The sequence below is a fragment of the Bufo bufo genome, chromosome 3, assembly GCF_905171765.1.
Source record: "Bufo bufo chromosome 3, aBufBuf1.1, whole genome shotgun sequence".
In the NCBI taxonomy this organism is placed as follows: domain Eukaryota; kingdom Metazoa; phylum Chordata; class Amphibia; order Anura; family Bufonidae; genus Bufo; species Bufo bufo.
This window is the reverse complement of record NC_053391.1, coordinates 128261083-128281515: the sequence shown is the minus strand read 5'-3', so window position 1 is coordinate 128281515 and position 20433 is coordinate 128261083. Positions and strand designations below refer to the sequence as shown.

The 20433-nt window shown below is 40.3% G+C and overlaps 1 protein-coding gene across 1 annotated transcript in view; it reads left to right on the top strand.

The window, feature by feature from the left end:
• RTN4RL1 (reticulon 4 receptor like 1) overlaps positions 1-18405 on the top strand; it is a 169359-nt gene extending 150954 nt beyond the window's left edge. Inside the window, exon 2 of the mRNA XM_040423563.1 lies at positions 15172-18405. Coding sequence (XP_040279497.1) covers positions 15172-16511 — 1340 coding nt within the window. The 3' untranslated portion in view covers positions 16512-18405. The remainder of the gene's footprint in view (positions 1-15171) is intronic.
• Positions 18406-20433: the final 2028 nt, after the last annotated feature.

Genomic DNA, 20433 nt, shown 5'->3' with positions numbered 1-20433 from the left:
GGGTCCACAGTACCCCGAAACGCGTTGTCACGATAACAAAAACAATTAAAAAAACCTATTGGTTTGAAACAAACTCTGGTTGTGTTTTGCGCCTATGGTCCACCCTCCACTCGACCCCAGAGTCCAGTGGATACATACTTCATACACTGACCCGGACGGCGGCTTGGCCCCCGCCAAAGGTGAACACGGACGTAACCGGCAGCACCAACCAGCAACACCTAAACCACTCCTACTCGCCTCCAGTATAGTTGCACCAAACATTAGGTGCAACAATAACAGGTGAGCAGTACCACTCTTCCTGTATTTGGAAGCTTGTTCTGAACCTACTCACCCTATGAGCGCCTTTTTCCTCCTTTGGCCACTTCTTACTGTTTCTAAGGAGTGAGTAAGGTTGGGTTCACTTATTATGGACCCTGACTTGCAAACAAGGGTATTTAGTAGCCACACATAAGAATAAGATTTTCCTTCAAACTTCATTGTTCCATCGTATTCCTGGATTATATTATAGTAGTAGTGCTACATAACACTGGCATCCCCAGAGTATCTACCGCCTACAGCCACAGTTAAAGAGCATCTATTAGCAGGATCAGTCTTATTAAACCAGGCATACTACCTGGTACAGTTGATCCTGCTGAGGGAAGTGACTCCTTTCTTGTTTAAATCCATGACCCATTTTTTTTTCCAACACCACTTCACCTCCGCCTTCTGCCCTTGGCTACTCTCTCCTTCTCCATAAGTGACAGGGCCGGGCATCCTCACTGTCTTCCTGCCTGGCCCTGTAATCCTATGCATGCACTGTGGAATGTTCAATTTCTACATGCGCAGGTCAGATCTCAGCACCAAGGAAAGGTGACAGTGGTGTACTGCAAATGCGCCGATTGGACATACATTCCATCAAACTTCACTGCCATTGTGGTCAAGTTCTGCATGGAGACTTTACAGGGGTTCTCAATAGCAGATCGATGGCCGTTCAACTCCCTTGCACCCCTGCCAATCAGCTGTATAAAAAGGCCATGGAGATGCATAAGTGCTTAGGCCTCTTCCTAGGCTAGTGATGTCATGTTCATTGATCACATGGCCTAGATCTGTGATGGCTAACCTCCGGCACACTTGCTTGGCTGAACTCATGCTGGGAGTCATAGTTTCACCATGCTGGGAGTCATAGTTTCACCACGGCCTGTTCAAGAGAATGGGGGTGAGCTGCAATACATCTAATCGATGGCTATGTGCTTGGTAACACTGCACTCACGGAAGCTCCATTGAGCACTGTGGCTTCCTCAAACAGCTGATCGGTCGTGGTGCCAGAAGTTAGACCCACTTTGATATGATATTGATGATCCTGCAGATAGGCTATTAATGTGAAAATCCCAGAGAACACCTTTAGGATGCCACATGAAGTCCCTGTGGTCCCGTACATAGGCATTGCATCAACTACAGTACAGATATATTCTTTGTTCTAGGGCATCTAATTAAAGATAGCATATTTTCTATTAAAAGAGTCTGGGAAAAACATCTTTGCCTCCATATGATATTATGAAATTCTGGATCAATCTTGATTAGTATGAAGTTAATTATGATCATGTAAATATGCTCATTGCAAAAAAAATCATCACATTACAAAAAAGCATCACAGAAATCAGAAGGCCATCTTACAGATTTTACAATCAATCTTAAAGGGGTTGTTGGGGATTAAACTTCTCCCTATCACTGTGCCTCCACTGCCAGACCCTCTAACCTTTTAATACACTTGCCATGCTAATACTTATTCCAGAAATCATTATCTTATTCCAGAAATCCTCATGTGATCGCCCTTTCCCTGCAAGCTGCATGTCCAGGCCTTCCTTCCTGCACTTCGACAGAATCCCTGGCCAAATGGTCGTGACATCTGTCCTATATGACTGTGATGTGGGATGGGGAACTGACTTGATGTGTAATCGGCCAGCCAGCGCATGTAAGGTCACTTCCTGGAGGTTGGAGGAGTGGCGTATGAAGGAGGCAGTGGAGGATGAAAGATGTGGTGGGCAGTTTGCTGCCAAGGAAGAGGTATAGGGGGCATTTAAAATTTGGGATTAGCTGTCAGCACACAGCACTATGGGAAGTGTTGCTGCAGCTCTGAAACGCCCACCAACCGGAAGTTCGGATTGTCAACAGTGGGAAATTCTAGGAAATTCTATTTATGGAGAGAGGTACAGCAATATGCTCAGTATGCTACCAGAAGACCACAGCACAAACCATAGCAATAGATTTTTATAGTGCCCAGACAACTGATTTAATAATCTCTATATGTGCTGCAGACAAATATTACCAAATATTTCCAAATATTTTTAGTGTAAATTTAAGTAAAGTCATTGGATTGCCCTTTTCAACATAGTCACCTGGAACGCTTATTGTCAGCACAGCCATATCTGCTTTGCATGCATCCTCACTATTCATCACTTGATGAAGTCTCTTTCCCACCAGTCATTCCATGTTTGATATGAAGCTTCATTAGCGCAATTGGATTCAAGCAGAGAAAGCCATGTTGTAGCTTGAGAGCGAGCAGTTTAGCAGACTGGCAGATTAGCATCATATCTTTTATTGGATCAACATGAAAATTTTTGACCTGCTGTGTCCATGAATGTTTTGATTATTCTATGGTGATCTGTGTACTATGGTTATTGATTCCACGTTGTACTAACGCCACGAGGCCTGACAATTATTCAATAATGTCTCTTTTACTGTGCAGATCAAATCTAATAAATGCTCTAAAGCTTTGGTTCTTCAATTTGATACATTATAGGCACACGGAAGGCTAACAAGGAGCTGAAAAATAGATACCTATGAATGTAATACAATGTTTGTTTCAGACTGTTACTGTTTTAAATCCTTTTTGATTCATCATAGTGTTTGTTTCTAACCGTTCACATTAAGGTCTCTCGGTTTATTGAAAAGATATGAAATACTATTTATAACATGATTTGGCTTCTGAAAGTACGTCTTAGTCTACTTTCACACTCGCGTTTTGGCTTTCCGTTTGTGAGATCCGCTGCTTGCAGCGTTTTGCTGTTCGCCTGATGAAACTGAGCCAAACGGATCCGTCCTGGCACACAATGTAAGTCAATGGGGATGGATCCGTTTTCACTGACACAATCTGGGACAATAGAAAACTGATCCGTCCTTCATTGACCTTCAATGGTGTTCAAGACGTCTTTCTATGTTAAAGATAATATAAACAGATCCGTTCTGAACGGATGCAGACGGCTGTATTATCTGAACGGATCCGTCCATGACGGATCCGCACAAAACGTGAGTGTAAAAGTAGCCTTAGTCTAACCTAATAATGGAATGACTCAACCAATATTTTTAAAGAAGAATGCACATCTAGGTCACTACTCATACACTGCCTGTCCCCCCAAAAAGTCGCCACCAAAAAAAAAAAAAAAAAAAGGTCACACACTGTAATATTTAGTTGGACCGCCTGTAGCTTTGATTACGGCACGCATTCGCTGTGGCATTGTTTCAATAAGCTTCTGCAATGTCACACGATTTATTTCCATCCAGTGTTGCATATATTTTTCACCAAGATCTTGCATTGATGATGGTAGAGTCTGACTGCTGCTCAAAGCCTTCTCCAGCACATCACAAAGATTCTCAATGGGGTTAATGTCTAGACTCTATGATGGCCAATCCATATGTGAAAATGATGTCTCATGCTCCCTGTACCACTCTTTCACAATTTGAGCCCGATGAATCCTGGCATTGTCATCTTGGAATATGCCTGTGCCATCAGGGAAGAAAAAATCCATGTTCAGGTAGTCAGCTGACCTCATTCTTGGTACACATACTGTTGCTGAACCTAGACCTGACCAACTGCAGCAACCTCAGATCATAGCACTGCCCCCACAGGCTTGTACAGTAGGCACTAGGCATGATGGGTGCATCACTTCATCTGCCTCTCTTCTTACCCTGATGCGCCCATCACTTTGGAACAGGGTAAATCTGGACTCATCAGACCACATGACCTTCGTTCAATCTTTATGCTCCCTAGCAAATTGAAGCCTTTTTTTCTGGTTTGCCTCACTGATTAGTTGTTTTCTTACAGCTACACAGCTGTCCAGTCCCAATCCCTTGAGTTCCCTTCGCATTGTGAATATGGCAATGCTCTTACTTTCACTATTAAACATAGCCCTGAGTTCTACTGTTTTTCTTCAATTTGATTTCACCAAACGTTTAAGTGATCGCCAATTACGATCATTCAGGATTTTTCCCCCGCCACATCTCTTCCTCGAATACGATGGGTCCCCACTATCCTTTCAGTTTTTAATAATGCATTGGACAGTTCTTAACCCAATTTTAGTAGTTTCTGCAATCTCCTTAGATGTTTTCTCTGCTTGATGCATGCCAATGATTTGACCCTTCTCAAACAGACTAACATCTTTTCCACGACCACGAGATGTGTCTTTCGACATAGTTGTTTAAGAAATGAGAAGCAACTCATTGCACCAGTTGGGGTTAAATAACTTATAGCCAGCTGAAAGATAATCGCCCATGCTTCAATTATCCATTAGGAGGCTCATAACTATTTGCTTAGTTAAATCCAGGTGGCGACTTTTTTTTGGACAGGCAGTGTATATTCACTGTCTTAACGAGCCGGTTACCATTATAAAAGCCTAGACAATTCATCAATTCATGTCTAGCAAAAAAAAAAAAAAGCAGGGTAGCTTTGAAGATATGCAGCCTGATTCACTACAGCTTACCTGTGCAGACAGATGAAAACAAAATAACATTTTACATCAATTTTGCTTCATGCGCACAACCTTATTAAGGCTCTGTACAGTACCATAATAAGACACCCCTTGAGACCTCTGCTGTACTTTCTTATGCCATGGATTTCATATCCTGATTATTTTTTCTACTTTTAGATTCTGTAAAAATCTAACAGAAATAAAATTGTACCATATTCCATAGGACAATGTATTCCCTCTGGGAAGCATTCCTTATGGGGAGGATATCTTCCAACGTACAGGTCGCAACGTTCTGTGCCACCATACAATCTCATGCACATGGCTGTGTAATGATATTTGATTTTGCCACATTCCACTAGATACAATATTACATAAATATTTTGTCCTTGAAGTATTTTTTTTAGGGGAGAATACCTCTGTGATTTATGTTTCAAATATCATTTATTGGGATTTTTAGCCTAGGTAAGCATAAAAACGTACAATATTAGTTAACAGATTTTGTTACATAGAACAGATATATTTCTTAGAGGTATACATATATTTGTTCGCAATTTTCCTTGCACCCAAAATAACAGTGATAGTCTTCCAAATATGTGGAGTAATTACATTGAGCAAACAGAGGCATATTATATCACAATAATAATACAGAGCTTATAAAGATATACTGTAACGTATGTCTGAGGCATGGGACGAAGACAACCATGGTTCCCACACTTTTTCGTAGGTAGAGAATGTGTCAGTACGAATATACCTCTGTGATTTAATGGGACCAATTCCCAGCATATGAAATACCTATGATTCTGTCTTGTAGGATGATCTGTAGCAAACAGCAGCCATTGTACAGACTCTTTAAATGAGGCTTTAAAGAGGACCTTTCACCGATCCTGACATTGTGAACTAAGTATCATGACATATACAGCGGCGCCACCGGTATGTTCGGGGACTTTGTTGTAGTAGGCTGGGTCTGCCCTTGTTCTGTTGGCGTCTCCTTCTCCTAGGCTGGCCAATCGCAGCGCAGAGCTCACAGCCTGGGAGAAAAAAACCTAGGAGCCTAAGAGAAGGAGACGCCCGCAGAACAAGGGCAGACTCCGCCTACTATAACCAAGTCCCCGAACATACCGGAGGACATAACGGGAGAACGGAGCGGCACCCAGGGATAATAGTAAGTGCAGTGAGATCCCTGGGCGCCGCTGTATATGTCATGATACTTAGTTCACAATGTCAGGATCGGTGAAGGGTCTGATGCAATATTTCACAATAGATACGGCAATTATTATTAAATAGATCTCTTAGACCTGATGAGGCTGGTGGACTTTCTTTGAAAATCGATGTTAGAATGACTGTATAATACTTTTTGAAAGCTTTCCCTCCTGGTATTCAAATGAGTGTAGCTAGAGAATGCCAGAGCTCATGAGCTAAACTCAAACTCTGCAGCTTATACTGAACAATGTGAGATTACAGCAGCAGCGGAGGAGGTACACTGGAAGGAGCTTGTCAGTTTTGCTTTCTCACTGTTTAGCTGGATTCACAAAATGCTTATTTTAATATCGACCAGGAAAGCTTTCCAAAAGATTATACCGCCATTCTGACATGGATATCAAAGTGTGTGCAATAACCTCCTTAAGGTTGTATTACACAGCCCGATGCGGTTGTCAGGAGGGAAGCGGAGGAGACCTCTGCTATTACATGCAGCGATCTCTTCTGCAGCATGGGGAGGAGCGATTGCTATGCCATCCATAGTGGTTTGCCGGTGGCAGATCATTATTAGACACTACAATCTGCCGCCATGCTTTCATGTCAACGCTTATTAGCAATTATCTGCTGAAAAATCCGGTAGTGTAATACAGGCTTTAGGTCTAAGAGATCTATTTAATAATATAAGCAATTTTTATTGGGAAATCTGGTGATAAATCCACTTTAATTACTTTATTCTACTGTTGATAAGAAATCAGCTTGTCACCGCAGAGACCCTCACATTAATAGAGTTGTCTGTGGCGAGACAATCCCTTTTAACAAAAGATAAAGTTACACTGAAATTAACTGACATATATTTTATCCCAACTAATATTTTTTTGCTGTCAATGTGAACAGTATATTGACAGCATGTTGTACTTTAGGCCCCTAAATGTGATGATAGCTGAACTATAGTTATGTTTTATCTGGGTCACTAGTTATATCATTTAAAGTGAATGTGTCATCAGAAAATGACCTATAGTTTAAATCACGTTTTAAATCACGTATGGCGGCTTAAAACAACCCCAACACTTGTTTTGCATTGTGCTTCCTCAGGGGGTAGAGAAACTCTACCCCCTGAGGAACCACAATGCGAAACACATGTTGGGGTTGTTTTGAGGCACCATACTGGCAGGGGTGCATCTAGCCTTTCTGCTGCCTGAGGCAAAAACTGAAATGGCGCCCCAATCGCCCAATGCCAATTTCATAACCTAACCCTTTCCCTCCAGCCCTACTGTTAAAGACATACTTGGAAAACATTACACACAGAGCTACAAAACATATAGGGTAATACAGCGCCACATACTGTGCCCACTGTGCTTCCCAATACTATACTTCAGAAACAGATAATCCCCCTTCTGCTGCCCTCCTCTTGCCCCTACCTGGTGCTGCCTGAGGCAATCGCCTCACCTCGCTTCATTGGTGGTGCACCCATGCATACTGTGTCTATATTACTTGTCTGTGCAGTTTTGTATATCAATTTGGATGTATGTCCTTCTTTACTTGATTATGTTTTTTTGCTCTTTTTGTGTCATATTTGACCACGTACTTGGCGCCTCATCTGTGGTGTGTGTCAATACCTTATATTTGTTTTTTAATCGTGCATATCATGCATCATAATAAAGTATCTTAATTTTTACAATTATATATGTAGAGTGCATTCTTTATCAGTGTCGCTAAAGTAGAAACCTATGTACACTTATCACCTTTTATTTCATCGTAAATATCGTCATATAAGAAAGAGCCAGAAATAGATGTGTGTTATGTTGTAATGGGCTGCTTTTACTGATTGCTGCCTGACTCCAGTGTGTCATTTTATTCAACATCCTCTCTGCTCCTGTGATTGGAATATCTAGTGCTCTGCCAAATTTAAATCAGGTTATGACTGTGTGGCATAGAGGATATGTATCTTATGCTAAATTAGAGTAATCATGGTACCTCATGTGGATTTAAAGACTCAACACCCTGCCAGAAAGCAGTCATATGCCCTCGCTTTGTAGGACTTCATCCAAATGAATGTGCAGAGAAACCTGGATGGCATATAGAGAGATATAAGTGCCTGCGTTTCGTTGATGGTGTTTTACTACTCGAGTTCAGATTCCACTCTGTAGAGAGAACCAGCCGAGAGGAAAATGAAGCATGCTTATATGACACAATCAAATACTTTTAAGAAATGATATTCAACCTGTTGCTTGGAAGACACATACGGCTCTTCAAAGACAGGCGAGTGGCATTTTGGATCCACACATTGCTCCGTATGGCACAGAATAGATTAGCTAATGCACTCATACGGCACAATTACAACTAAAGAACATCCGGATGAGGATTTTTGAGAGTCAGATCGTTGCTAGAGTGATTCTCCTTCAGTTATAAGGATTACATGAAATTGCTTTAGAGAATAAAACATATCTGCCAATTTATCTTTTCCTCTAGGGCAATGGTGTCATGATCTAGATGTAGGGCACTTAAAACAGGACAGTTCTTGTGAGGGCAAAAATGGGTTGTAGCTTGTGAAGAGTATTTCTTGAAATGACCTGGAAGTTTAGAAGTAACTTTAATCCATTATTTTCTTCCTTAGAATAGCAATTTGCCGAGATGCAACCGTAAAAGAAGAACCCACTTTTCTACAACTTTCTTTTTTTATTATAATCATTTAAATTTTTCATTTTATATTGTACTAGTTGTGTGTTATACCTTGGCTTAGGCACCACTAGCATCCACAGCTGCACTCAAAATAATGCTCGATCAAGTTACCAGAGTGCAGTGCATTGTGCTTTCCTATAATGAACAATTATTTGATCGCTAGGGGTCCAAATGTTGAGTATGGGGTCCCTTGTCCCTCATTTGAATGGAGCAGTGGTCACTCGTGCACACTACCTATTTGTTCAATCTTTATAGGACTGATGGAGAAAACTGGGTGCAATGCCCGGCTATCTCTGTAGACAGTGAATAGAGTGGTGGTCACGACTACTCCATTAACCCGGGGTACTTGAAAATGCCTGTTCTTGACGTCCCAGAATTCAGACCCCCAGCAATCAGTTATCCCCTATCCTGTGCATAGGTTATAAGTATTGATTATGGGAAAAGCCCTTTAACTATTCTTAGCTAATATAGACTGGTCCCACTTCATGACCTATCTGATCACAAGAGGTCCCAGCTTTGAGACCATGATCACCTTATCATTGGGGATCCTTTCTAGCAAAAAAGCAAAGACCATAGTGGACAACTTCTTAAAATTGTAATTGTTAGTTGATCTATCTATCTATCTATCTATCTATCTATCTATCTATCTATCTATCTATCTATCTATCTATCTACTGTCTTTCTGTCTGTCTATCCAGTATCTATATATCTGTCTACATAGTATCTATCTATCTATCTATCTATCTATCTATCTATCTATCTATATATCTATTATCTATATATCTGTCTATATAGTATCTGTCTATCTATAGTATCTACATATCTCTATATATCTATCGCCATATTTATCAATCTAGTATCTATATTTCTATCTGTCTACATAGTATTTTTATTTCTATCCATCTATATATATATATCTGTCTACATAGTATCTTTCTTTCTATCCATCTGTACGACTGCCTATCTATCTATCTACATATCTCCATATCCATCCTTCCAAATTTCATTACAATTCCTTGCCTTTCTAAACTCTGCCTTCAGCATCTGTGGACATTTTAGAAACCTTAGCCTGTTGAGAACGGATGAAAGATATAAAACTCTTATGGGAACCCTTAAGTTTCAGAAAAGTAAACAGGAATAAACTGACCACCCATCTTAGATTTACATCACTTGTTTATTCATGCACCATAGAGATGCACTTCATTATATATTCTCGAGCTGTTCTCAAGTTCTGCTAATACAGGAACCCTACTGATGCCATCACCTGGACTAGCTAGAAATTCATTAGATGAAAATATTCCCCTATTGGAAACAGAAATTATACTGAAGCAATCCGTGTTTAAATTGTGTCACATTTCTGTTAGTATGCCTCCCTAGCACTTAATGAAATGGCTGTAATATCAATGAGCTTAGCCGAGTAACAGTCACACATTATCCTCTGCAGATATTCGCTATTTCATATCTAAAATATGTTTCCACCTTATAATAAGAAATGGATTGAAGGGAAATTAAAGGCATAAGAGAGCTAAATTTAGCACACATCCTTATAAAGGAATCATTTTCACTAAATATTCCAACTTTTGATGGAAGTTTTATCTATCACAGGAGTGAGAATTTGTAGGGCTGAAAATCTTTTAGCATCCAAAACCAAATAATGCAGTAAGTAATTGTATCTAAAATGTATCTAAATGTATCTAAAATTAGAAAACGTAAAAATCCTATTATGGAAAATTTCAGATTATAGACCTTACTGTATGTTGTCATTTATAATAACTATTTGAGTAGCTCTCCTAGTACCTCAAGGAGCCTCAGATGCAAGGCACTTAGTGATCATCACCATACCACAGTCCTTCTGTAAACCAGAAGAAGGTGCTGAAGTAGAGAGGCAGCAGCTTCAGATTGATAGCTACTGTAGGTTCTCCTTCACCCAGGGCAAACTGTAAAGGGTAAATGCACCTTCACAAACTTCACATCTGACCGAGACATTTAAGAAGTTTTGATTGATGAAGTTTAGGTACTAAGACCCCTACTATTCGCAAAAATGAATCCTTTGAGTCCAGCTTCAGCTAATTGGCTGAAATCTTCTGCCCTTTTGTTTTTGCAGTTAGTCTGGGTTTCAGTACCTGCACCCTTAGGCTACTTTCACACTAGCGGCAGGACGGATCCGACAGGCTGTTCACCCGACGGAATAGCCTGTCCTGCCGCTAGTGAACGTGTGCCCCCAGACTATGGCTCCGACACCATTGACTATAATGGGAACGGGGCGGAGTCCTGGCGGAGGCACGGCAGCACACGGCGAGAGGCTGCCGGAATAAATGTCGGACATGTCGTAGTTTTATTCCGGTAGCCTCTCGCCGTGCACTGCCGTGCCTCCACCGGAACTCCGCCCCCATTATAGTCAATGGGGACGGAGCAGCAGTCCGGGGGCAGGGCACACGTTCACTAGCGGCAGAACGGATCCGACAGGCTGTTCACCCGACGGAACAGCCTGCCGGCGGTCCTTGCCGCTAGTGTGAAAGTAGCCTTACATATTAGAACTTCTCACATGTGTCTTTGATGTGTCAAACATTTTGTGAAACGGCAGTTACATTTTAAAGGAGTTGGCCAGTTTGTAAAGAAAACTGTTTTGGATTAGCCCCTAATCTATTGTTGATGGGACATACATCTGTAAGTCACATCATTATTTACTCCGGCATATAGCAGAAAGCCTCCTGGTTCCATCTGTGGCCTGTGTAAATATCTGCAATCCTCTGGCACTACATCGAAAAGGTGCAAGATGATGACTGTGACATGATTCTCCTATGCTTTCTTTGCTGTACCTGGACAAATACTCCTCTGTGCATGTGCTGAACAGTAAGTGAGCATGCACAACACAAGCAGAGAAGAGGATCCATCCCGGGACAGCACAGAAAAAGTTGACATATGTAAATCACATCACCCTCTTGTGTCCTATGGACGCAGTGCTGGAGAATCGCAGATGGAAACCATGGGTTCTTTTGCTGCATGGCAGAAGTAAGTTATGATGTACTGTATGTCACATTAGCGATAGATTAGAGGCTAGTGCAAAACATTTTTACAAAATCACCAACCCCTTAAAAGTATGACTGCTATTTCACAAAACATTTGGCACATCAAAGAGACATGTCAGAAATCTTAATCAGTCGGGTCCAGGTGTTCAGACCCCCACCAATCGCAAAAACAAAAGGGGGGAAGCTTTCAGTCAATTAGCTGAAGCCAGACTCAAAGATGGCCCCAAAGGATTCATTTCTGTGATAGGTGGGTTCTTAGTACTGAACCCCCATCAATCAAAACTTCTGTCACATCAACAATAGATTAGAGGCTACAACAAAACACCTTTTATGTTTGCTGGCCTAGCTCTGTAACTAGATGCCATCGCCAAAGCAGTGGTTTGTGTAGGCATTTTAGAAAATGCTCAATCCCATCACCAACAGATAAGTGTAGATATAGTGTATGTGCATTCTTAACAAATCATTTTTGTCCCATCATTTTATGTTGGTAATATATCTTCATATCAGTTGGAGCTTTGTTTTTCTGATATAGCACTCCAAACCGCCTGCCTAGAGAAGACTGAAAATATGAAATTCATTCTGTCTACAGTCACCACTAGGAAGAGCATGAGCCCCTACTGCACACTGTTTTATTAGTCATATAAAGTATAAACAGTACAGCTCCTATGCTCCCTCTAGTGGTGGCTGAAGTCACTCAGAATTCAATCAGTTATTTTATGGCTTTGAAGTGGATATAGAACTCTGCGTTATAAAATACAGGGCTCAGGCCACTATAAAGATATATTAAGAGGTTGATTGACATAATATTGTTGACAAAACACTTGTCCTAGACTATAGTGATCCACAATATGCCTCTTCAGAGTGCATTTAAAAGTTACAGAGAAACATTGCTCATACTGTACTATAGATAATAATGTTGAAGTCTGAGGTGGAACTGCTGCAGATAGCCAAGTCCAGCGCTTGGCTATGTTTCGGCAGTTCCATAGAGGCTAAATGGAGCGCACCACACGTGTTGCTGCTCTATATGCCTTTGTACAATATCAGAGGCATATGGAGGTACATTGTAGGGTTCATGTACAATAGCAGGAACCCTATTTTGGCTCCTTAGAAAACTGAACCACAATATGACTGTATCTGTGAGCCCTTTGACTAGTTGATTGTGAAATTGTATTTTTCTTAATAAATGACATCATAGCTATGTGTAGCTAATTATATTGAAGGCAATGAATCTCTTTGCATTCAAATAACATTTAAAACATGCTTTTTCTAATTTAGCGTAATCTCCCTTATTAAGTCTTCTGACCTAGGAAAAGAAAATATATGAGGGCAAATGTTACCTTCATCAGATTACACTGATGAGTTTTGCAGCTTCTGATCACCCACTTTTCTTGAATTCTCTGTTGTATTCACGACAGATTCACATTTAACATTTTTTTTTTTTTACAGAAGGATAATGAGTAAGAGGATAGCGTTTGGGAAAATGACCTTTGAATATAAGTCCATGATATTTTAAACAATCTATTTTTAATGGAAGCTTCATTATTTAAGATGTCCTTACCTCTATGTTGCAAGAGCAAAATATACACGGAGTTGGCATATTTTTAAAGTGATAGACTGTATGTTTCACCACAGAGTTTAGGTTTTGCTTATGCATCAAGAAGTCTAGGAAGAACAATAACTTGCTAACAGTACTTGTGAGCATGTAATTAAATGGAATCTGTTGGCAGTTTTGATCAGGCTAAACTGCTGACTGCACTAGTTAGAGGGTTTGGGAGAGCACAACCAACATACCTTTTGTAGAGCTTTTCTTATTAGAAGTTGTGTGACTATGTCAATTTATTCTGCATGTTCTGTGCTTGCAAGTGCCTGGTGAAGTATTCTCTGCATTGAGCTGATTCACAGCCCCTCCCACATTGAGTGACAGCTGTAGCATCCAACCAGGAGATCAGTCCATCTTTCACTTACAGCAGGGGGGGGGGGAGCTATGAAGCAGATCAATGCACAGAGCAGATTTCACTTTACAGTGAAGACCTGGAACACAGAACCTGGTAGAAAACACTTTCCATTCTCGTTAGGCCTCATGCACACGACCGTTGTGTGCATCCGCGGCCGTTGTTCCGTTTTCCGTTTTTTTTCGCGGACCCATTTACTTTCAATGGGTCCGTGGAAAAATCGGAAAATGCACCGTTTGGCTTCCGCGTCCGTTATCCGTTTTTCCAGTCCGTGAAAAAAATATGACCTGTCATATTTTTTTCACGGACAACAGTTCACGGACCCATTCAAGTCAATGGGTCCGTGAAAAATCACGGATGCACACAAGATAGTCATCCGCGTCCGTGATTCGTGTCCGTGATCTGTGTCTGTTTTTCCTATCATTTTCAATGCAAACTTGACTTAGTTTTTTTTTTCACTTTTCATGTCCGTGGATCCTCCAAAAATCAAGGAAGACCCACGGATGTAAAAACGGACACGGATCACGGAACAACGGAAACCGTTTTTGCGGACCGCAGAAAAAACGTCCATGTGCATGAGGCCTTACTGTGAAAAACTCCATAAAAGGAATGTTTATACTGCTCTTCCCTGCTGGCAGATTCCCTTTAAGGGTCCATTCACACGTCCGTTGTTTCTTTCCTGATCTGTTCCGTTTTTTGCTGAACAGATCTGGACCAGATCTGGACCCATTCATTTTCAATGGGTCCTGAAAAAAATCAGACATTGTGCTGTCCGTTTTTTTCCATTGAAAATGAATGGGTCCAGATCTGGTCCAGATCTGTTCGGCAAAAAACGGAACAGATCAGGAAAGAAAAAACGGACGTGTGAATGGACCCTAAAGAGGATATCTACTTTTCCAATCAAAGAATTCCGGAGTGTCTTTTCTTCCTTGTTGGGGAAGGGCGTGTCCCTGCACAATCTGACATTATCCAATCACTGTGCAAGTGTTAGACTGTGCAGGGACACCTCCAACTGGTAACACCCATCTGGACTTTTATTACAAACTGGCAGAAATTCATAACTTCTAGAAGGATTAATAAAGGAATGGCACATCAGAGTCATTAGATCACATGTTCCAGAATTGTTATTGCATGGGGAATACAAGTACAGACACGTCAGAAGAGGTGACAGGTCCTCTTTAACAATTAATAAGGGTCCATTCACACGTCCGTTGTTTCTTTCCTGATCTGTTCCGTTTTTTGCTGAACAGATCTGGACCAGATCTGGACTCATTCATTTTCAATGGGTCCTGAAAAAAAATCTGACATTGAGCTGTCCTTTTTTTTTTCAGGACCCATTGAAAATGAATGGGTCCAGATCTGGTCCAGATCTGTTCAGCAAAAAACGGAACAGTTCAGGAAAGAAACAACGGACGTGTGAATAAGGCTATAGTCAGTGCCCTTGAGTCTTTGTTTCCTATTCGCTCTCCTTCTGTTTTTTTCTTTTTCAATACATTATATCTGCAGCATCTGTATTTGCATTAAGTATATGTATATTCAGAAATACATTTTAAAAATAATGAATGCTTGTTCTTTTTTCTCTTGTTACAGGATGTCACTTGGATCTATTTTTGGTTCTTTTTGGACTGCAGTTGCCTTTTATATCACTATGCCCTATAAACTGTATATGCTACCCTTCACCAATGACTGTCAGCTGCCAGGCTCACAACTTTGGAGGTGTACCAGAAGGGATTCCAGAAATCAGCGAGAGGATATTTCTTCAGAACAATCAGATAACCATGCTCCTAAGAGGCCATTTTAGCCCTTCATTAGTCACTCTGTGGCTTTACAGCAACAATATTACCTTCATTGATCCAGAGACATTTGAAGGGTTTGAAAACCTTGAAGAACTGGATCTTGGGGACAATCGGTATTTGAGGGCTTTGGCAGGAGAGACATTTCAAGGTTTGTCTAGACTTCATACCTTGAATCTGTACAAATGTGGCCTCAGTTCCCTGCCTAATGGTATATTTAATGGACTTCACAGTTTGCAATTTCTTTACCTTCAAAACAACCACATTGAGTTTCTACAAGATGACATCTTTATAGATTTAGTCAACCTGAGTCATCTTTTTTTGCATGGAAACAAGCTTTGGAGCCTTCATGAAAATACCTTTAGAGGTTTAGTTAACCTGGATCGTCTCCTCCTCCACCAGAACCAACTTCAGTTCATTCACAGAAATGCGTTTCATGATCTTAAGAGGCTGACTACACTATTTCTGTTTAACAACAGTATATCAGAACTGCAAGGGGAGTGTTTGGCACATCTTTCTGCACTGGAGTTTTTGAGGCTTAATGATAACCCATGGGACTGTGACTGTAAAGCCAGATCCCTGTGGGAATGGTTACGAAAGTTTAGAGGGACTAGTTCAAATGTTATTTGTGAGTCACCTGATAAAATACAGGGCAGAGACCTTAAAACTCTAAAAGTCGAAGATTATGCGCATTGTTCTGGCTCAGAGTCCCTTCACCAAATTAAGACTCATACCTACAGCACCACTCATCAAATATCACATAAAGGCCACCACTCACACCATTCCTCCAAGGAAAAAGGGAAAGATTCGCACCAAAATGAGCCAGCTGCCCATCCAGACCCACGTCCAGGAACAAGGAAACATGGTAAGAACTGCACCAGTCACAAAAATCGAAATCGAATCTCAAAACCCCTATCTGGGAAGAGCTCACATGACTTACAGGATTATGTACCGGATTACAAATTCAATTTCGACAGTATGCCCACTCCTTCAACAAAGAGGAAGACTAAATGTACACGGAGGACGTCCATGAGAATGCCAAGTGGAGTGAAGCAGGCAACAGAAAACAACAGGTGTGATGGGGTCAGGGTGTCCCTGCTGCTCTTCCTCCTGGTGTTGGCTGTCATTGTACGCTGACCAACTTTGGAAGGAACTCTAGCCACTGCCACCACTTTCTAATGGACGCATTTCTTTCTGTTATTCTTCTTTATTTGTGTATGGAGGATTTGACAAGGAGGATGAATGAAAGTGGCTTCTCATGATCAATTGGCTTGTGTTGATGGATTATAAATGTTAACTGGATGCAAAGCAGTTTGGGGGCAAAGCTTTATCACAAGCCTACAACATGCTGCCCCAACTTTGCATGTACAAAGGGCAACGTCGTTTATGGACATTGCAGAAAAAAAATCATTACTCATTCTTGACATGCAAAACGAGGAATTCTTACTAATCCTTCCTGTTTGTTTTTTTCTATATTGTTTGATCTTTAAAGTGGGAACATAATTGTTAAAATCCCACAAACATTACAAGCCAGGCCTCCTACACATGCAAAAGACACTGTGTGAGTAATGTCTCCAACTGGTTTTGTTGGCCTATACATTTGTTATTGGTCTTTGGGCCAATGCTGCTCAGAAGACAATCTACAAATCCTGAAAAAAACTCAGGCATATTATCTTATTCTAGCAGGGCTTAGCTGCCATGCTACCAAAGGAAGTTTGCAAGCGTACAATAGACTTGTTAAAAAATAAAACTAGAAAAGAGATTCCTGCAGGCAGCCTGTTTATTTTGTATCTGTATCCACATAGTTATTTAATGACACAGCCCTTTACCTACCCCTCTTCTGTCCAAATATCCATAAATGTGTCTATAAATGTTTCTATGGCTATATCTGAAAAAAAAAAAAAAAAAAGGAACATCAGAAAAGGAGAACTGTGCTGTTTGTTTTATAGCAAATAGGCATTATTGGCTTTCAGCTTTGGCATTAGTTATTTTGGGGAGGGGAGTATACCTCATAATTCACAGCTGCCAGAAGTAGTGAATGGTGGCAAAGAGCCATACGAGGAGAACTGCAGATTAATTCACTGGAAACAATGGCCCATGGAGTGAAATTTTAACCCAAATACAATAACATAGGCAAGGGTATCAAAAGTTAACCTGAAGAATAAACAGGTGTCAAAAAATATATACAGGTCGGGTTCACCATAACTATTCAGCCATAGAAGTCAGTGTCTTATTTGGGAGAAGGTGGTGAAAATGTAGTTGGAAAGAAAAGGGCGCTCCCATCAGTGTTAGTTGATATGAGCCTTATAGCTGGTCTAGAGGTATTCACAGGCTAGGGATAATTGTCCAACGTAATCTGTGTGAAGACAACTTTGTCAGGAAAATGTCAGACATAGGGATAAGAGTACAGTGTAATGTGTATGAAGAAAACAACCTTATCAAAAATCTTCATCAGACATGGGCCATCTATTAACTTGTGGGTCCCTATGGCACAGGGACTCCGCAAGCGATCCATAAGCAAACTTCAGAGACAGGTAGAAGCAGAAGTCAACGGGGTTGCAATTTGTAAGAAGATTATTGGTATACTTATGGGGAGGTCAACATGTGCCTATGGCTACTTGCAGAGTGTGCTGTGTCGTAACTCTATATCCTCAAAATCTTTACTGAAAGTCAAATCATGTTTTGGGATAAGCTCTACAGTATGTGCAGAACTCTGGGGACTATCAAAAGATTACACTCAAGTTTTACCAAGAGCAAAAAAAAAAAAATATATATATATATATATATGTATAATATATATATATATATATATATATATATACACACTATTTTAAAATAAATATATACCTAACCTTCAAAAAGTCCTATTCCTAAAAAAAGGTGTTTTTTTTTTGCCCTGGAAAGCTCAAAGAGTTCACATCATGATAGATGACCCCACTGCCAGTAAAAAGTAGCAGTGTTAACCAGATATAGATAACAGATCTAGTGAGTATTGCACACACAATAAAATGTTATTTCCTTGTAAGAGAACTTGTGTGACCAGAAGAGAACACGGAAATAAAACTATAATAAAAAATTCTTTGCTTGCTTTTTTTGCTTTTTTCTTTCCGAGTTTGATGTGCTGAGAATACAGTGCTTTCAGGCTGTTTCCAGTCATTCCCTTGCGTCATTGTTTTCAAATGCAAAGCATATTTGTATGTGCTGGTTATGCTGTCTTATTACCATATTTTAATGTGTTGACCACTGGTTATTACAGTAGTAATGGCCCCTAACATTGTATTTGTGATGTGGTATACTACATGCATAGAACGTCAATGTCTATTATCTAATCAAGGAGGCAAGTGACAAGCAAATTGGATTTTTGTTCCCTCTTAGCAATGTATTTAGATGGTAGAGTTCAGGAATTCGCAGAATGTGCAGCACATTCTATTGCATTCACTCCAAAAGATGTCTGATAACTTCTTTTACCTTTATAAATTGGTACCACAAGGAATTAGCTTTAACCACCTCAGCCCCCAGTGCTTAAACACCCTGAAAGACCAGGCCACTTTTTACACTTCTGACCTACACTACTTTCACCGTTTATTGCTCGGTCATGCAACTTACCACCCAAATGAATTTTACCTCCTTTTCTTCTCACTAATAGAGCTTTCATTTGGTGGTATTTCATTGCTGCTGACATTTTTACTTTTTTTGTTATTAATCGAAATTTAACGATTTTTTTGCAAAAAAATGACATTTTTCACTTTCAGTTGTAAAATTTTGCAAAAAAAACGACATCCATATAGAAATTTTGCTCTAAATTTATAGTTCTACATGTCTTTGATAAAAAAAAAATGTTTGGGTAGAAAAAAAATGGTTTGGGTAAAAGTTATAGCGTTTACAAACTATGGTACAAAAATGTGAATTTCCGCTTTTTGAAGCAGCTCTGACTTTCTGAGCACCTGTCATGTTTCCTGAGGTTCTACAATGGCCAGACAGTACAAACACCCCACAAATGACCCCATTTCGGAAAGTACACACCCTAAGGTATTCGCTGATGGGCATAGTGAGTTCATAGAACTTTTTATTTTTTGTCACAAGTTAGCGGAAAATGATGATTTTTTTTTTTTTTTTTTTTTTCTTACAAAGTCTCATATTCCACTAACTTGTGACAAAAAATAAAAAGTTCTATGAACTCACTATGCCCATCAGCGAATACCTTGGGGTCTCTTCTTTCCAAAATGGGGTCACTTGTGGGGTAGTTATACTGCCCTGGCATTCTAGGGGCCCAAATGTGTGGTAAGGAGTTTGAAATCAAATTCAGTGAAAAATGACCTGTGAAATCCGAAAGGTGCTCTTTGGAATATGGGCCCCTTTGCCCACCTAGGCTGCAAAAAAGTGTCACACATCTGGTATCCCCGTACTCAGGAGAAGTTGAGGAATGTGTTTTGGGGTGTCATTTTACATATACCCATGCTGGGTGAGATAAATATCTTGGTCAAATGACAACTTTGTATAAAAAAATGGGAAAAGTTGTCTTTTGCCAAGATATTTCTCTCACCCAGCATGGGTATATATAAAATGACACCCCAAAACACATTCCCCACCTTCTCCTGAGTACGGAGATACCAGATGTGTGACACTTTTTTGCAGCCTAGGTGGGCAAAGGGGCCCATATTCCAAAGAGCACCTTTCGGATTTCACTCGTCATTTTTTACTGAATTTGATTTCAAACTCCTTACCACACATTTGGGCCCCTAGAATGCCAGGGCAGTATAACTACCCCACAAGTGACCCCATTTTGGAAAGAAGACACCCCAAGGTATTCCGTGAGGGGCATGGCGAGTTCCTAGAATTTTTTATTTTTTGTCACAAGTTAGTGGAAAATGATGATTTTTTTTTTTTTTTTTTTTTTTTTCATACAAAGTCTCATATTCCACTAACTTGTGACAAAAAATAAAAACTTCCATGAACTCACTATGCCCATCAGCGAATACCTTGGGGTCTCTTCTTTCCAAAATGGGGTCACTTGTGGGGTAGTTATACTGCCCTGGCATTCTAGGGGCCCAAATGTGTG